Source organism: Colletotrichum godetiae (genome assembly GCF_030913485.1).
Source record: "Colletotrichum godetiae strain CBS 193.32 chromosome Unknown BDP55scaffold_13, whole genome shotgun sequence".
Taxonomy (NCBI): Eukaryota; Fungi; Ascomycota; class Sordariomycetes; order Glomerellales; family Glomerellaceae; genus Colletotrichum; species Colletotrichum godetiae.
Window position 1 is genome coordinate 294,217 of NW_026851261.1, and position 18,576 is coordinate 312,792.

General features: G+C 53.7%; 4 protein-coding genes across 4 annotated transcripts; 2 read left to right on the top strand and 2 right to left on the bottom strand.

The window, feature by feature from the left end:
- Positions 1 to 2,155: 2,155 nt before the first annotated feature.
- On the top strand, positions 2,156 to 2,684 carry BDP55DRAFT_72800 (uncharacterized protein). The gene has a single exon (XM_060579385.1). The coding sequence runs from the start codon at positions 2,294 to 2,296 to the stop codon at positions 2,609 to 2,611; it is 318 nt and encodes a 105-aa protein (XP_060431638.1). The 5' UTR covers positions 2,156 to 2,293; the 3' UTR covers positions 2,612 to 2,684.
- A 1,623-nt stretch (positions 2,685 to 4,307) lies between these two features.
- Positions 4,308 to 4,655, top strand: BDP55DRAFT_726841 (uncharacterized protein; the record flags this gene model as incomplete). The annotated part of the gene is made up of 2 exons (XM_060579203.1): positions 4,308 to 4,418; positions 4,515 to 4,655. The coding sequence occupies 2 exons, from the start codon at positions 4,308 to 4,310 to the stop codon at positions 4,653 to 4,655; spliced, it is 252 nt and encodes an 83-aa protein (XP_060431639.1).
- A 6,464-nt stretch (positions 4,656 to 11,119) lies between these two features.
- Positions 11,120 to 13,120, bottom strand: BDP55DRAFT_548803 (F-box domain-containing protein; the record flags this gene model as incomplete). Its single annotated transcript, XM_060568873.1, has 2 exons — positions 11,120 to 12,692; positions 12,756 to 13,120. 2 exons carry the CDS (start codon positions 13,118 to 13,120, stop codon positions 11,120 to 11,122), a joined length of 1,938 nt encoding a protein of 645 aa, XP_060431640.1.
- Positions 13,121 to 14,628: 1,508 nt separating this feature from the next.
- BDP55DRAFT_692525 (glycogen synthase) lies at positions 14,629 to 17,004 on the bottom strand (the record flags this gene model as incomplete). The annotated part of the gene is made up of 5 exons (XM_060577127.1): positions 14,629 to 14,740; positions 14,794 to 16,349; positions 16,409 to 16,684; positions 16,738 to 16,835; positions 16,902 to 17,004. The coding sequence occupies 5 exons, from the start codon at positions 17,002 to 17,004 to the stop codon at positions 14,629 to 14,631; spliced, it is 2,145 nt and encodes a 714-aa protein (XP_060431641.1).
- Positions 17,005 to 18,576: the final 1,572 nt, after the last annotated feature.

The window sequence follows — 18,576 nt, forward strand, 5'->3', positions numbered from 1 at the left end:
ATGCTTTCCATCTTGCTATTTCCGGCGCTTCCTGCACAAAAAGTCAATTGAGGACGGACAGATGAAGTAGAGGCAGCGGAACTCAAAAAAGAAGAAGACGAAGGCGTCGCCAAGCAGGAACCACTCGTCTCGATCAAAGTTGATTAAGAAATTCTTGGCCTCGTCGGTTTGCCCGCAAATTTAACTAGGCCATAGGAAAAAACCACCTATTCCTGAATCCTAGCCCCCACCCGGGACCAAACCCCACATCCTATCTATGCAATCAATCTGAAGCAGCAAGAATTCGAAATCACCAAACACCGTTCCCGTTCAAGCTAATCAGATTATCAGCCTTCAGTGCTGGGGTCGTCCCGGGAGCGACACGCACCGCAAGAAACACGCATCCTGCGATCACGCGATTCCCAAAGAGGGAAGCGGAGCCAAAGAGTTTCGCACAGAATTAACCACCCACCGCGAAGCTACCTACCCACTACCTACCTTACACCTCAAAAAGTCACGGGCCGTTTCGCCGCAATTTCTCGTCATTGTGAATTAGGCTAGAAGCCTGCTAGACTTCTAGCTAGTCGGCGATAGATATATTGTGCAAATTTAGCGGCGTAACCAGAAAAGAGCCTCACGAAGTGGTGGAAGCCTCGGAACGAAGGCACTACCTCGCCGTCTTGAAATTGCAAAACGCGTCTTGGCGTCGTGCGAGGTAGATTCTGATCCGCGGGCGGAGCGGGGGGGGGGGGGGGGTTCGTTTGCCTCTCTCTCACTCTTTCTCGAGTCTCACTCTTCACTTCTCAACACCAGTGGGAGCTCTAAAATGAGGTTCCATTCGGGAACCCTGGGGATGGCAGATACTCATCGTTCATGATCCCAGCCTTATTGTGGACTCCGTTGATCCCGTCCTCCGTGCCATTGCCACCCATCTTTTCCCCCTTCACCGCCGCCTCCCCGCGATTCTTTAACATTGCGATGTTCATGAGTCCGAGTGTGATGGCGTACTTTGCCGTGCGACACAAGGTAAGGCGAGGGAAGCACCCCCCCTCCTTCAAAGAAGACCCTGACTTTGTCATATCATCGACGTCGGGATGTCGCGGCTGTTGATCTCTCTCCCTCTCTGTGTGCAAGGCAAAGCAAGGTACTCCGTATACGTTTTTCTCGCGCTTTGACCGAGTGGAATTACTAACTAGACCCTCTTTCTTCATCATGGGGAATTTTCGCGGTGATCTGTCTTGTTCGTTGTCGCGTTGGCTCTGTGGCTCTATGGATACTCTAGTGTACGGCCGCACGAATATCCGGTCCTTAGTCAGAGTTCAGAGTCGAAGAGGACCCAGGAAGATGCCAAACCCGAGTCAAGAAGCAGACACGGACCATCGTGCTGGGATGGCAAGTCAGCGTTCGTTTCGTTTGGCATCCCGTCATCTCATCTCAGCACTGGGCAACCCAGAGTCAGTGAGCCTTGCCTGCGGGTGTTGTGCATCTCTAGCGGCGATTTGTACGTATGTGCGCGCGTGTGTGTACGAATATGTGCCCCTTGCGTCTTTGTCTGTGTGCGAATGTGAGGGTGAGAGTTTTACTTCTCTGGGGAACAGAGAGAGAGAGAGAGGGAGAGAGAGAGAGAGAGGGAGAGAGAGAGAGAGGACGCTCAAACATTAGTCCTTGGTGAAGCTTCCAGCCAACGGGCTTACATCGATTGTCTTGAACCTCTGACTCTCTGTCCAGCAAACCAAGAAATGGGGCACGACATGAGCGGTCTGCACTGCAATTCTGCAGAGCTTTCCTCGAGCTTGGATGTAAACGTCAACGGATCACATTCCCGACGCGTTTCCCATTTGCGTTTCTTCCCGTCCCATAGTTCCATACAGTCTATTCGTAGGTATCCGTATAGAACACACCCCCTCCCATGTCGTTCTCCATTGCCTCCCCCAAAGAAAAGAAGAAAAAAACACAGCTTCCCCTTGTCGTTGCCCCCGATTTCCTCGCCATTTCTTTTTCCATCAGCCGTCAAAAACGTCGTTACCGCAGATACATGAGTCCTCTATCCTTGCGCCCGTGTGGGGAGGACAGGAATAAGAGCGACAAGGAAGCATACTACGTAGAGAGAGCTCTGAGAGAGGAACCCACACAGTGAAGAAGGCTAAGAAGACCTCGGGCGGACGAACCCAGGTACGACAGGGGACCGGGGGTTGAACCATGAGATCTCCATACAGTGCCTCTCGCTTCGTGTCGCTCACCGACTTGCAGATCTACGATTTCCTCCGTCTTCCGGTCGTGAGAAGCTCTGAGAGTGGCTGAAGGCGAAGAGGCAATGGGTGGCAGGTGCTTGGCGGTGTGCTCCCTGGTGTGTCTGCTCATTTCGCTTTGCTCTCTGAACAGAGCTAGGTTGGACTGGGGGTTCTGGCGTCGCAGGTTGAGCAGTCCACATGGGGGAGGGCACTGGAGGAATTATACCTGCATTGCATTGTGGGGTCCAAGACATCCAAAGTCAGGTCAGCCGCCTAGGATGGACCCCTGGATCTATGTGTATGTGTGTATTCTCTTCCGTTCGTCTCTTGTTCTTCCCGCGCCCCCATTTCCAAATTCCGATGGTTTGTGGCCCCCGCAACACGAACATTGGCCGGGTTGACCGTGGGCGGGAATGAAGATGGGATGGGTGGTCATGGATATTTCAAGAAACTGATCAGTCATCCAGCAGACGTCGGACGACGAACCACTTGGCACTGCAGACGCGGGAGAGTGGCACACGCAGATTGACAGGTTTCGAATCGCCAAGCTATATCCGTAATCGTACCTTTTTACAGAGTCGTACTCCGTATATAATATAGAGAGCAGCGTCGCAACCGTACTTGGCCGAGCCTGTACCTGCAGAACGCGCCATGCACGCTGCACCCGCCCTCCACTCATTTAGAACTCCCAGTCTTTTTTCCCCTCCCCATCTCGGGAACACCCCCCAGTCGACATCTGTTTCATCTTCATCTTTTCGTCGTTCGACTCTATCTATCACGATACTCAAAAGAGTAACTCGACTTTGGTGGGACCCGTTCAACGGTGATGGAGGAGCCGAGCAGCGAGGTCCATCGAGCTCCATCCCCATCTGCACGACATTGCAGGAACAAGGAAACTTTTTTTCTTCCCGTCCACGGCCGAACAATGACACGACGTTTCTTAGGTTGATGTCCACACTGTCTGCCGTCGTGTTCATTGCTTCGTTTGATTTGATTTTGGGTTTTCTCGAGCTCCATCGCACGAACTCGGCCGAGGTCCCTTCATCCTTCAAGAGTCGTAATGCAGTTCTTCGTGGAGACAAGATGTCAAAATGTGCCGTGCTTAATGGAGTCGCTAGGGGGACAAAGCGACATAATCCCATCAGAATCGAAAGATGCGAGATAACATCAGCCAATGTCGACGTCTGCCTCACATAGACTCGCCCACCGGGAGGAGCCACCAATCATTTCCCAACAAGCAGGGCATTTCGGCTTTTCCCTCTCGCTAGTTACCTTACCTCGCATCACATCTCCTTGCCGTCCCGTCTTTAGTCGTCGTCGTTATCATCTCAGCCTTGCATTGCATCGCATCCATGATCCGCACATCCACCGAAGATTGTGACAATAACAAGGACTGTCCACTGCCAGGACAGAATGTACCTCACAGCGCCATGTCATTGTCAGATCAGGTCTTGGGAAGGAAAAGCCTCTCCCCCAAGCCCTTGAGCCTCCAAGTCTTGGCCCCCTTTGGCCCCCTTCCAACGCGTCGGCCTCTGTATCCCCATCCGGACCTGCATCTCCTTCGACTCCCCTGCAAACGGTCAGAAAAGTCGCCCACGCCTCCACAACCCAAAAGAAGACAGACAGGCAAATGGGGGGGGGGGGGAGAAATAAGGGGATGGATGCAGAGTCACGCATACATGGACAAAAAAGGGGTATGCATTCGGTGCAACAGTAGCGAGCCAACAGCCGCGTTTCTCCCACCCGTTCCCCAGACCTACATGCCTCAGCTTCCCTGAAGGAAACTTAATGCGTGCCCGTTAAGATCGTCTTCAGGTTCTCTCGCCCCCGCGACGTAGAGTCGCACCGGCCAACGGGATAGGTCAGTTTGCACCTCTTCCCTCCTCGTGCTCCTCCACCCCTCCGGCTCGTCCACTTTGCACCTATCAGCGTCCGCACCGACTAGGTATCTTCCCCTCCCCTCCGCACCCCGTACCGGCCAACCGCCGGACCAAGAAGAATTAGTGGGCCCCCCGTCCCCGTCCCCGATCTCTAGTCCTCTCCTTTCGGTACCCCTTTTCCCACCTCACACTTAATACCTTGGGTCCTTGAGATATCATGTGTGCCAACGGTCACGCATCAGCACACCCGCGCTACAGATCCAACTATCCCTTAGCTCCATTGCGACCGCCAGCCAACAAGGTCCTCATGAAGCCATGGGAAAGGAGGGTACTTGCCCTCAAGTGCGTGTACTGTGCCTTAGCATGCTCATCTGTACACTACTACGGGAGGCTAGAGGCTCGCTAGCCTCACGCCCGTCGCCAGTTTGCGACGCTGGCGCATACTGGAAAGCGTGGTCACGAAGAGAGAGCCACCAGCCGCCGCCAAAAGAAGAATTGTGCGACGCAAGCGTCCAGAGCTCCCCAGCTCAGCACCACCACGCCCCCAGGTTGGTCCAGATTTTAGACAGCCAAACAGCTTACAGATTTTCCCACCGTCCATACTTTTTTTTTTCTTGCTGCTCGCCCGTTGCTCTTATCCGGCAGCTCGGGAAGCTCTTAACTGCTGGTTGCGGGGGCACACAACCAAAATCTCCAAGCCACCCAGTCTTTGGTCTCCCAGCCAGCCTCTCTCTCTCTCTATCCCCCCAATAGGAAAAAGGTGTTGGTAGCTCTTCTAGCTGAAAGCCTTCTTTTTTCCTTCCACGCGTTTGAATCCAACTCGTCGCGACTCAGCTGGGTCGTCGGGCCAGAACCCTGCATTAGTCGCGATTCTCTCCGCCGATGGCTCAACTTTGAATGAGGCACACTTTGCACCACATGTCGTGGCTGTGGCATGGCTGGGGGAGTTTGGTGTGATGCCGGGACAGTTGTTGTGTGACCTGATGGCTGGGAGCGGGTCGACGAGGACCCTCGTGCCCGTGATCCTTTGATGCTCGTGCGAGACATGGCAGTTTGCTACCTACGACTTTCCCAACTTCTCGTCCCAGAACACCGGAATCTGGGAAAGGGGGCTTTAGAGAGAGTGACGCCTGACTCGAAACGGGACTTTCACAATTCTCTCCCAGTCACCCATTGCTTCGTAGGTGTTGGACGGATTTACGGGCGGAGATTTGAACAAGAGAGCACACACGCCGTGGAGATGAGTAACAATTGTGTAGTAGCGAGCCGGTCTCTGATTGTCCAGAAGCCGTCCCCGTCACCAGCCCACGCCTCCGGGTCCGAGCCCAGTATAAGTCCGGGCTCTCTCTCCTTTCGTATCTTCCACGCCCCCCTCCTTTGCGGCCGAGCACTAATACAATCCACCGCTAACCACCGTGTTTAATCAAAAGTTGGGATGGCACCTCTCAAGGCTGCCAGATTGCCATGCCCACAAGGCGGCTGGTTAGCGCGCGCGCGCAGACGCCACGCCACGAGAGAAGAGAGAGGCGGGCTGCCGGCCATCGTGGCGCGACATGGATGAGAGGGGGAGCTGTCTAGACTCTAAGTAATGAGCGCCCCTGGTTGGCTGTCGTCCGAGCAAACGAAGAGATGAGTGAGATGGCTTACGGTTGGCTGAAATTCCCTGGAAAGGATGAGAATCGGATCCGGGAGAGCAGTCAGATAGCGGGCGCCGAACCGACGGACGGATGCGAGTGATCTCTTTGGGCGCCCGCGGAGATGGGGGAGATCGGAAGGCGAGTTTCACGAACATCTTCGTGGCTCTTTTTGCTAGATGTGGCTTCTCGTCTGAGAGCGAGGGGTGGGTTAGGGAACCTTTGAGCCTCATAGTGAAGAAACATCGCATCGCGATGGCCTCATCTCATCGTAGGTAGGAAAAGGCGTTCTCGCCCCTCGACAAGGGCTACTCGTGGCTTTCCAATCCTTCCGATCAGTGGAGAAGATCTCAAACAAGCCACACCCCGATGGGTCGGGGCCCTTGGACTCGATTTCGAAACAGCCTTGGCCTGCCTCCCGTCGTTTTGAGGTTATGGGCCAAGGGCTTGCCGATGATGAACAGTGGAAACCAGCCACGGGACAGCCTTGCGACAGTGTGAACGTTCAAGATCCGATCCAGTATCCGATACTGTGGCTCTTCGATGGGAATGATCACTCCGGCCCATGCACTGGGGCCCTTGCAAAGAGGCTCTTTTCTCAAACCACGATTTCGCCCATCATTTCAGCCTCATGACGATTTCAACTTCGGATATTGCCCGCTGTGAGGCTCGCTGGAGGTTAGTATGCCCGTTCTCTTCCTTCTGTGCATGGCAGAACCGCCATGGCGTCAGACTTGCAGCACGGATATCTTCAAAAAAGTCCAGACCTCGAGTATGTCTGACATGTCGAGACTTTCAGGCCGGCCAGGCATCTTCCCGCCGGGAACCATTGCCTGCTCTCACAACGCCCGCGATACCGCCCAGACCGCGAGAACCTCGGACGCACACACACACACACACACACACACGGTCAGAAGGGGCAATATTCTGTCATTGTGAGCCTTCACCAATTAGCCTGCCTGGCCTAGCCGGGAGATGAGCAGCGCAATGATCACGTCCCGCTCACGGCCGCTGTTGTCATGCAATCACCAGCACTGACGCCTTTCAACTCACGCGCTGGCATTTCGACGGATGCCCGGCGGGGTCCGAGTTCCCCCATCCTGCTATCCGCGAGACTCGGGAAGAAGCAATGACCTCCAGCCATGTCAACTTTGGCTGTGTTGTCATTTGCGGGCTCTCGGGCTGGTGAGGGTTTGCACTGACGCTTTACCGAGTTGCGTGGTTTTCTCCCCACCTCCTCTAGGCTCCGTCTCTCTCTCTTGTATGGCTGATAGTTGTGAGAGCATATTGTGACTTGCGGTAAGTAATTTGGTGTGCTAGGGAGCTAGAGAGGGCACGGTGTAAAGGCCAGCCTCCAAGGGAGTGGACGTGCGACTTCACTCTTTCCTATGGGAACTCGTCCGGCGAGGCCAGCCCATCCAGTCTCATCACCCATTTGTGTTGTCTTGGCCCCTCGATTTCCGGCCTCCCGAAGGTGCTTAGTTGTCATGAGGTGTGTATAAAACTTCAAGCGGGCCGTCGCATTGTGTTGCGATGAAAGCCCACCCGGGACCCGGACCTTCCGGACAACGAAACTTAGCTTGTAATGCCGGCCGTCGCCGCCGCTTTCTTCCGGGCCCGGGGTGTTTTCCTACGTTTTTTTCCGTCCAACTGAACATAAAGTCCTAACACATCATGAACCGAACCGTGGTCGAGCTTCTGAGCGGCACAGAACTTGGCATGGAGGCCTATCGACCTAAGTTGTAGGCGACGTGCTGGAAGGCGGTACGCCACCTACGATCGAGGTTTGGTCTTCTGATTCGACAGCTCTACTCTTTCTCTTCCAAGCAATGTCTATGTATTTTGGTGCCGGAACCTTACTACTGATTAAACCGAAGTGCCAGCCTTGAGTCATCATCACTCTTCGTATGTTCCTCGGCGATTACACTAATGTTAGCGAAGAAGTATATATAGAAGGTCTTCTTATAATTGAGACTGCATTCAGCTGAAATTTGCTTAAATACCTATCACACTAGGAGCGGGAAGACATGCCGGCCGTCCCGAGAGACCTCAGAATCTGCTCTTTCAGGAGCAGTTCGAACGGCTAGGCAAGAAATGCCATATCATCCCTTTCGGACGTTGAATAGAGGCCCATACCGGAGGATAAGGGCTGTTTTAGATTGATCTGCTATATATCAGCGACAGGCCCCCTAGATACACATCTTACTTTTGAACGCTAAATACTACACGATTGTTCCCTCCTCCTTCGAGGGGAAATAGTCCCACCCTAAGCACCCGTCGTTCTTCTTGGCCGCATACGTAACACATCATACTCAAGCCTAAGAGTGAGCGTGCAAAGAAGTGCTACTTGCGGCTTTGTTGTCCTTGGGTATAGAGATGGACCGTGTATGTACTCTAGCGATTGTAATAGAGAGAAAAACAATGAGATGCAAGAATCCAGGGGCTCAAGCGGAGGTAGTTGAAAGCAATCCGAAGTGTAGCTACCAAGCCAGTCGTGCAATTTATCCTAGGCTTTGCAAGCCCTGCTGGCTGGTACAAAGAACGATGCGCTGTTTTATAATATAGAGAGTCCAAGTTCGTCTTAGCCTGCCTCGTTCTTCTTATGGACTGTTGAGGGCTGTAACCATCGACGCAGAATTGCCACCGGCCTCGCAGACTTAAGGGAGACCTCGCTATACCGGTTACACTCATCGCGAGCCCTGATCTTGCCTCTTGATATCCTCCATCCGCTTGCCGTGGGAAGGGGCGATATGGAATAAGCTAGGCCGAGTACGCTGCTGCGGTAGTGAGTTTGTTTTAGGTATAGTCCTGTATCGTTCTGTACTTTCACTTTGAGATTTAAATTCGCACGCCTTCGGTGGCGGCGGACCTCGTCAAACTGGCGTATATAACTAAACGTCGCCGTAGCCTAAACTCGATCTCCTCAACTACGGTAAACATAAGGTCTCTTCTAGTTCATTACGAATGTAGTTTCCAGGTAACTCACAGCCGAATTGGCCCATGGAGCCTTTGATGGCCCTCGTTTTCATAGACGCCGTCTAAATAAGGGATACATATGAACCACTCTCGCCACAACCACTAGTTGTCTTCCTTCACGTATACCTTGCTCATTACGTGGAGACCAATACGGAAGTGTGTAGATAGAGCTCCTTGGGTGGTTTACTTAACGAGGTGGGGTCGTGTCCGTGATCTTGTCATGGCCCGGCAAAGCTCACGGAGCTGCAAGAGTACCTAGTTGACTCAGAAAAAGGCAAGCCTCTCCACTGGTGCTGTAAGAAACTATGGAAGCTGTCGCGCAGGGCTCCCTTATATACAGCATAGCGTACTGTTGGCGCCGGCGTGTGTGCTTAACGCTTACTCAGAGAACCTATCACGGAGCAACGGAAGGTTTAGCAGCAGGCATCGCACTGTTTCTTTCATTATGGGCAGGAACGGCGGCGGGGGATCTTATCCTATATCGCTTCGGAAGCCTTACTGGTCAAGGTCAATGAGGACTTCAAATAGAACACCGGGATAAGCCGCGCCTACTCGGACGTGCAACCGGCTGTTTGAACCTGTGGTCTGCCGGTGCTTAGGGATGTAGCCTTTAACATCACGCGAAATCCCTTGAGGAGCTACTGAGTGTAACTCAAGCAAGCACAACACACCTTTAAACATTCAACATCACCGAGGGTCTGATATCTTCATCAAGGTGACTGAATATCACGGCTATTTCATCTCTTGATAACGAGGAAGCGCATGGGCGTTAGTCCTAGGTGTTAGCCAGAGGTCAATGGTAGCGTCAAGAAACAGCAGCTACAACGCAGTTTGAAGACGCACCCGCATATAACATGTCGCTGCCGGATTGCAACGAATCTGGTTTCCTTCAAATACAGTCGCCTGCGGCGGCATCAATGGTGCCCACGAAGTTGACCTTAGCCACTAAGTTATACCACGGCATGGTGCCAAGAGAGAACTGAGAACTGCTATAGACATAGGCTACCCGATCCAACCAGTCCCCCGTCTCTATACCCCTCAGCAACATCCCTTTAATATTCGAAGAGGAACACCTAGAGACAGAGACCATTTGACGACCGACAAAGAGAGATATGGAAAAATCTTTTCTTGAGCAGAAGGGCGAAGGGCGTAAGAGCACGAGATGTCTCCGGTTTGAGGCTTATAAGAGGAAGATTACCGACCTTCGAACCGACCTTCGAAGCGTACGATGGTCCACCTCACTTCACGTGTGCCTGGCTGGACTCGATACGGAAAGGCTTGCCTTGCAGTCTTGTTCATTCTAGCTGGAGCAATTGACTATGGATAAGGAGAGCACTTTGGTACAGAGGAAAGAGGGTAGAGAGCCCTGATGTGATTTTTCAAGGGACTATGCTTGAATGCCGAGGGCTTTAAACTGGGAGTCTGGCTCTATGGTGATACATTATGAGAGGTTTCTTGAAATATCGTGGCATTCTAACAGTACAAAAAAGCAGAGATGGAGCATAAAACGCCTCGACGGAAGAGCCCAGAGGTCAAAGTTCTGCTGACGGTACGCAGAATAGCAACAGGAAACGCCATGAACCCTAGTTTTTAATCTCAGGAACATTCTCCTCGTCTGCCGAATGTCTTGATTGACAGGGCCAACACTACCTCAATCGGATCTGGAGGCAAACATTGAACTCACGAAATCAAGTGTGTGTGCCACCTCCGCCGAAGACAGAGCAGGGCGGAAAAGTCAACTACGCGTAGAAATACTCTTTTACACACATCGTACAGAGCGTGCTGTATCGTCCTCAATAGGACGTCTCGGAGCAGTATCTCAACCTCACTCACAGTACTTATGACACGATGAACAGAATCGGAAGGTTGGTACCCAACATATAGATCCTAGCCGTGGTAAAAGCGCCGCTTCCTCATCACCTTCATCGTCAAGAATATCTCGAGGACGTCAAGTCAGTACGATCAGTCTTATTCAGTACCAAGAATATCACAGAGCATCACTCGAACCTAGTCATGATGATGGAAGATAAAAAAGTATTTTGAAATACACCCCATCTACTCCATAAGCAAACCATCGGGGTATTGTCTCGTCACAATCGAATGTAACATAAAGCATCCTAACTATCCCGAATTTCATCTCGCGGAAAAAAAAATCGAGGAAAAAAAGAAGAAAAGGACAAATCCTTTTTTTTGGGGGGAAGAAACATGAGAGAGCCATCTTTGTTGGCTTCTCTGTCTCCAGCAATCCCAAATCCCAGTTAATCCCTGCCCAGACCTCCCGTCATTAACACGTCTCTCTGTACTTTTTGTCATTTTTGGGTCTGCCCTCGCGTCCTGTCCTTTCTAGAAGGGGGAGATATTCGTCGACCAATGTGTCGATCCGTCTTGCTGCCAGTCCTGGTAGCCCGCCCACCATCAATCACCGCCAGAGATCATTCGACTTCTTCTCGTTATTCGCCGTGCTGGGTCTCGGCCAGAGGTCCTCGTCACTGCCCCTGCTGCCACTCGTGCTCTGGCTCGGGATGGCCATGAACATGCCCGCGCCGTTGCCCACCATAACACTCTTCCTCGCCGCTGCAGTGTTCCAGCCTGACCCTGCAATATCCGCGCCAAGACCGTATGAGCTGATAGGTCGGTCGCCATGAACGCTCATGCTTCCTCGGTGGCGAGCTCCACCGGGTGCCGCCGTAGGCTGAAGCATCACCGAAGACCAGTCCAGGGCATCGTCCGCCTTGCAGTAGATTGTAAGAGGGTGAGAGAGTGGCCCAGTACCGGCAAAGGGGTTCGTCGAGCTGAAGCGCTGCGAGGCGCGCACCTGAGAAGCCCCCGCAAAAGGCCGAGGGATCGCCATGCCGGCGCTGCTAGGTGGCGCTAGACCGCCGCGCCCGCCGCTGCCTGGTCCTAGACCCGACATTGGCCGGTTGGCACCGACCGTGTGCGAGGATTTCGGACGAGCGTTGGCACCGTAAGAAGAGAATGCCGCAGCGGGACGAGGCAGACCCTCAAGCTCGTCTTGGAAGAATTCGTCTAGGACGTAGACTGACCGCAGATTGGGCATCCCGTTGCCCCTGAGCGATGCGGCCAAATAAGTGTAGTAACTAGCTGTAACACTGGAGTAAGGGCCGGCAGACTTGGAAGCGGTGATTTCGAAACGCAGCGACTCGAGAGAGACTGACGCAAGCCTACGCGTCCGGGGCCCACTCTTGAAAGCGTCGCTTACCGAGGCCTCGATGGCCAGCGTCTGCAGATTTGTGCCGGCTGACAAGATATCGGCGAGTGTCGCTGGATGAACGCCAGTCTTGAGGAGAGACAAGACGAGAAGGTGGTTGCGGGTATCGGCCCGGCTCAGGTAATCCACCAAGCCTTGAGCAGTAACGGCTGGAGTATTGCTGAGGACCAGCTCCTCAAGGGGCGGGAACGGAGGCAAATCTTCATGGCGGGCAAACATATCGTCCGAGAAGGCTTGCGACTCCATCACCTTTAGTGCGCGGAGCTTCCTCAGGTTAGCCAGCGCATGACGCATCACGATCGGATCCATGTTGATCTTGATCAGCTCCAGAACCTCGAGATTCTGCCAGATACCGCCGTGCGCCAGCTTGGACAAGCTGTTCTCAGCGCCTCCTCGGTACGTCATCTTGCGGAGGTCTCGGCACCTAGCCTCAACCTCGAGCCTCAACGTGGCATAGCCGTGCTCGTCGGCGAAGAGACCCTCGGGCAGGTCTACGTAGACAATGTTGGGAAGAACGTGGATAATGCGGGCCAGGTCGGCTGTGGCGGCTTCGCGAAGCATGTAGGGGACCTTAAAATATCGGACTCTCGAGCCAAAGCGTGTAGGGTCCTCGCGCAGGGTTCTGCAGAGCAACTTCAGACGGGCGGTGGGGGTATCTTCGGGGTCGGCGTTGCGCTTGAAGAAGGTCTTGCGCTTGCGCTGCTCCGACAGGTAGATCTCGCGGGGGCAATAGTGGACGGCGTCGATTCGGATGCTGTGGTACCTAGAGCGCAATAAAGGTCAGCACGACTTCGGCTACGAGGAGGGCAAGAAGGAAGTAACGTACAGCAGGGCGTTGGCCATTTGGTTCCATTTCCAGCAGACGCGCGCGCAGTGAGCCAGGTCTCTCAGGTCGCATAGCATGCAAGCGTCGAAGATGGCGCTCGTCTCGCACGTCTCGTACGTCTCATCTTGAGTGTGTGGGCACACGAATGAGAATATTCGCGGTAGAATTTCCTTTGGCAGGCTCTGGAAAAGGGCGGCGGATGCTCGCGTGGGGATGTGAGCGCCGGGCGGGGAGGCGACGTTGCGGAAGTTCTGCTGGACCTGGGACGAGTACTTTGACAGTTGGCTGTCGGTGAATTCATGGGACTTTGACTGCTGATGACCCTTCTGCTTCTTCTTGTCCTTATCCCTGCGAAAGAACCCCATCTTCTGTAGAGGCCGAACGGCGAGCTTCATACCAGAAAGACAGAGTCTGGGAGAAGGGGAGGAAGAGAAAAAGGCTTGTCCAAGGTGGTATCAGGGGAATAATATATTAAGGTCGACGGGTCCCGGCGTCGCATTGGCCGGTGGGAAGCGGCGTCTGGGTGGGTTGGGGGCGGGAGCGTGAGGCTTCTGCAGGTCCAACGCTACGGCGAACCAGAGTTTGACGGTGGATTGATTTAGTTAGGACGGGCGTAGCTTGTAAGGTAGGTGTTTGTCGGCTGGAAGTGACCGGGCCGCCTTTGTCAATGTCGCGCTGTCTTGTTCGCTCTCTCGCGCCCAACGACTTTCCGTAAGGTACGAGGGGTTCCGGCTTGATTATCTTAATAGAGTAGGCAGGAACATTCGGCAAGGTGGGAGAAGGGCAGCCCTTTCTGCTTTTGGAGAAGCTGCCAACGGTTATGTCTGGGATGGCCTGCCGAGTCAAATCCTCCCAAAGGTCATCCAATGCGTTGCGTCCCTTCACTCTTTAAACTTCAGATGAAATTTCCGCAAACGTGACAGGTTGACAACGGCTGAACTTCCTCACCTTTATTTTTATCCTTTGCCCCCACTGAACACCGAGTGTGATAAGTGAGAGAGAGCAAGAAACAACGTCCAACGACGTCCAACAAAGACGCACCTCGTTCCGCAGACAAAGAGATGCGCCCGCGGGAAGCGGCGGCCAGGGCATGTCTTTAGTGGCTCCCTGATGCGTGCTAAAGGAACCCGACACGACTAAAAGTGCCCTCCTCGTGCCTTCCCCTCCCCCCGTTCAGCGTCTTCTCCCCACCCACAGGCGCCCTACATGCGCTAGGGACCCCTGAGTCGACAAACCGCTGGTGTGGGGAAGGAGGACCGCGCCGTCTCTGATTCGCTGCCGTTGCCGTCAGCTCAGGGGTCCGCAATTCCCCTGACCTCTGGAGCAAACACCGAGCACGCGTCGATTTACTGATCATCATCGCAACCCTTGGTGCCCAGCCGATCCTCACGTCTCGAAACGAAACAATTTGGCACACTCAACACCTATGGATAACGTACGGAAATTTCGCTGCATTGCGCCTCTCGCCAGCCGCTGCTGCCACCCAATTTTCATCTCTTCATGTCCAATCGATTCTGATGCACCAACCAAGAAATGCCAGATAGACAACACATAATGTCCGAGAACCAATCTAATGCGCAAAAATATGCTACTCTGCTCGTACATATCCATACTCACCCCCGATGCGAACCCGTCCTCTCAGTCTTATCCTTGTTGCCTTGCCCCCACCCTTTGCTTCCTCATTTCCATTACATCCGTCCATATCCCTATATAAAATCGTGAATCGCGACTCATCGACCACCAAACACACACACACTGCAAGTCCGTCAGGGACAACCAGTAGGCATTCGACAGCATTTTGTACATATCCCATTCACTTCCGTTGCTCGTCCGTCAGGCATGCTTCGTGACTTCTTGGCAATGCGTTGGTGCTTTAGTTGCCGTTGCCGTTGAGCTGAACTCCGTCCAGAGGGCTAGCCGATCCTGATGGGCGCTTGGCGCGCAGAGTAAGCGGGAACGGGTATTCATCGGGGTCTTCTTCCTCACTGCAGATACGGGTTAGCTTAGGTGAGCCACGTTCTGCGCATCGTCAACTTACGGCAACTTCCAGGCGACGTAGTCCTCCGTGTTCAAGCCCTCCCTGCCTTCTTGTAGACTGGCGAAATCGCCAGGCGTCATCATGCCAGTGCGGTCGCGAGGAGATCCAGGAACCGAGAAGGGTCGCGAAATCTTTTGCTCCACGCCAGGGATGAAGTCTTCCTCCTCCTCTCCGTTGAAAGAGCCCGGGTAAGCCCGTCTCAGTGCCAATTGACGAGCCTTGACGTACTCCATGCCCATTCTCTTCCAGTCCAGCAGATCGCTCAGGCGCTCCGTACGGTTACGCTGGTTGATGCGTTGACGACGGCTCTTTTGGCAAAAGTCAAACATATGGTTGGTGAGCTGGTTGACAGAGTCATCAACACCTTTGGTCCGGCGGTCCACAATGTAGATACCGTAGTCGCTCGAGTTCTCGATCAACTCCTCCATGTAACACCCAAAGCCGGACAGGTTGGTCGTGATGCTAGGAACACCCATGACTGTGCATTCGGCTGGGGTGTATCCCCAAGGCTCGTAGTACGAAGCAAAGATACCCATGTGCGTACCGCGCACGAACTCGTCGTAATCCAGGGGCAGAACAGGGTTGGCCGAGTTCAAGAATTCGGGGTGGAACACAATCTTGACACGGTCTGTAGGGTGGTTGAAAAGCTGGACACGCCTAATTTGGTTCAGCACGGGGTCCTCGCTATCGTTGAGCATATTGTGGGTAACGATGGGAGGGAGGCCGTGGCGTTTCATCGCAAACAGCCGCCTGCGGATGAGTACGCGATCCTGCGCGCTGATGAGCTCCTTGTCATCGGGCATCGGGTCACCATCGTGCCACTTGAGAGAGCGCTCGAAGATGCGACGTCCGATCCCCTTTTCAATGACATCGACTGTGTCGCGCAGCGACTTGATGACGGCTTGGCCCTTGAGTGCCTCGACAGTGAGCGAAGTGGTCTGAGCCGGCATGATCACAAAGGCAACGACAGTGATCTTGCTGCCGACGCTCTTGAGGCGGTGGTTCAAGCGAGCCAGGGACTCAATGAACATATCAACGCCTTTGTTTCTGAACTCGTAACGGCCGGCGGTGAAGAAGTACAACGTGTTCTCGGGATCGAAATCGTAGTGGCCGTAGAAGTGACCGCGGACGAAGTCGTGAATCTTTTCCTTGGCCTGTTGATGCAGATTCTGGAACTCGTGCATGGCGGAGAACTTGGTTACGTTGAGTCCGTTGGGCAACACACCATCGGGTTTTCTCTTGAGCAAGTGCTCACTCTCGTAGGCGGTAATGTGTGAAACGGTGGTGAAGACATCGCAGGAGTGGGCAGCAGCGCGCTCAATGCAGTATCTGTGGTAGATACCACGCTTTCCGGCCTCGGCGTCAACATCAAACCATTGGAGGTTGTTGTAAAAGTCAACGGATCCAGCGCAGAGGTATCTTCCCAAGAGGGTTGCGTGGGTAGTGAAGATTGTCGTCACGTCGATGCGGCGTCTCTTGGTGAGCGGTAGAGCGACACCGGCAAGCCACTCGTGGAAATGCGCAATGACGGCCCTCTTCTTCTCGTGGCAAACAAACTGCGGAAAGCAAGGTGGTCAGCTGCATCCACTAAAAAAGTTGCTTGTCCTTTCCTTACCTCTCCTAAAAACCAGGCGACGACGTATCCAAAAATAACAGCTTCGTTTGTCTCGTCATCGTTGGGCGGCGAGGGAATGCTGGCGACGTTCCACAGGTCGGCCTTCCACTCATCCATAAAGTGGTAGGCGGTCTTGGTGTCGAAGAGCAAAACTCGGGGGGCGCCATCGATAAGCCATCGGCCGTAGAGGATGCCAACTCCACGGTCTCTCATGGACTGAATCGTAGCAGCAAGCTCGGGATTCGTGGGCTCCAACTCCTCAACCTCGACTGCGGCCTGTTGTTTGGTAAGCAGACTGCAGACAGTGCACCACACAGTTCCAGACTTACCGAGTTGTGGTTCAAGGGCCCGATGAGTGTATAGCGATCGCCATATTCGGCCGTGGTCACGGGAGCTTTGGACTTGAGGACCGAGTAGATACCACCGACTGCATAGAATGGGTCAGCCCACTGCGGAGACTACGGTCCAGGGGGGTAAATCGTGGGGACTGTACCTCGATGGGCAACCTCAGTTGCGATTTCGAACAGCAAGTGATTCTTTACGTCGCGGGCAGGGCGGTCGTTGTTATCCCGCTGACCTTGGGGGAATTCGGACATGGTGAGTGGAGGGCAGTCTGCAGGTGCTGAGCCGAGGAGGAAGTCAGTTTACTGTGAGGGACGGACAGCTTGGGAAAGGAGCGTTGGGTGCGGGAACGAAGGTAGAAAAGGAGTCTGGGAAGATTGTATCGTGGCCCAAGAATCAATGGGAGCTTGGATGACGCAAATATGTAGGAAGCACTCACCGGTAACCAAGGCGACGCGGTGGAAATGTGAAGACGTCGGAGCTTGGAGAAGCTCCCGAGATGGCTTGGTCGGTGGACAAGGCTTTGATTTTTAAGACAATGGGAGGTGTGGAAGGTCTTGAGAAAGCCGGACAGGAACAGCGACAGCAAATAAAGAAAAGTCAAGAGCTCTTTGACGAGGAGGAGGAGAGAAGTTGTCTGCGGGGAAGAAAGGTTTTAGCTACGAAGGTCCTTGGCCCTTGGGAAAAGAAGCGAGCGAGCGCGCGGGCAAGGCCTGGTCTGATGTGTGGTGGTGTGGTTGCGTGGTTGGACAATGCAGCAGATCCCCCCATCCAGTGGCCAGCCCAGCTTTTTTTTTCCTTGTCCGCGCTAACAACAGCTAAGGCGATACCTTGATAATGTGTTGACAACGCTGCCAACCCCAATGTATCTTTTTGTGGAAGCTACCTGATTTCGACTATGCCCAATGGATACGAATTGGCGTCGACACGCAGAGACTTTTTTGGCTAGAAGCAAGACAGGAGCAGAATTGGAAAGGCCAAAGACAGAGAGTGGAAAAGAGGGTGAAGACCGAAGTGGGCAGTATGGCAAGGTACTCCCCTCCATGTCTTCTCCCTCTTGGACTTCCATCATGGGGATGGGACAGGTTTGTCAACTGGAAACTGGAGAGTGCGGGTGAGGAGGAGTGCGATGGGCACGCTCAGCGTGGAGGAAGCACTGACCGAGTGGGACAACAATAGCGGATATTACAGGGCCCCTGGACCTGTCCGAAGCTACCACTAGCGGGAATCCACTCTGCAGTTTTGGGTGGGTTTGGTCGAGGAATACCAGGCCGGTACAAGTCCAGACCGTGATCTCGCTCAACAAATTCTTTTCCCATATTGCGCCGGGCGTGTAACTGTGTGTATTTTTTCGTCTTCTCCAACTGTGCGATCCCCCCCTAGAAGGCTGTTATTCTCTCACGCACCTCACACTTTCAAGTCTTTTTACGGACTCGCCGTCTCTGACTTTCGCCTTGCCCTCCCGAATGCAACTCTTCCTGCATCCTAACGAACCCGATATTCAACGCACATTATCCCGCTTCTATTATAGGAAAAGCGCTCAACTCTCTGATTGCCCAGAGAGAGCAAAGCGCAGGGAGACCCTGAGGGGCGCTGTGGCATCCCTTTTGCCTCCTGTATCGGAATTGCCATCAATGATCGAACATTGTAAAAGAGCGCAGTGTAAGGTACTCCGAAATGCTGGGCAGAAAGTGTCTACAGATGTACCTCTGGCGTACTTGCATGGGGGTGGCTGCGCCTGGAATGGCGGCCTGGGAGCGCCAGGCTTCTCGCAATTTTGATAGAAGTGGGATCCTCTCGTGAGCTTTCTCCGGCTCGGCTTAGTC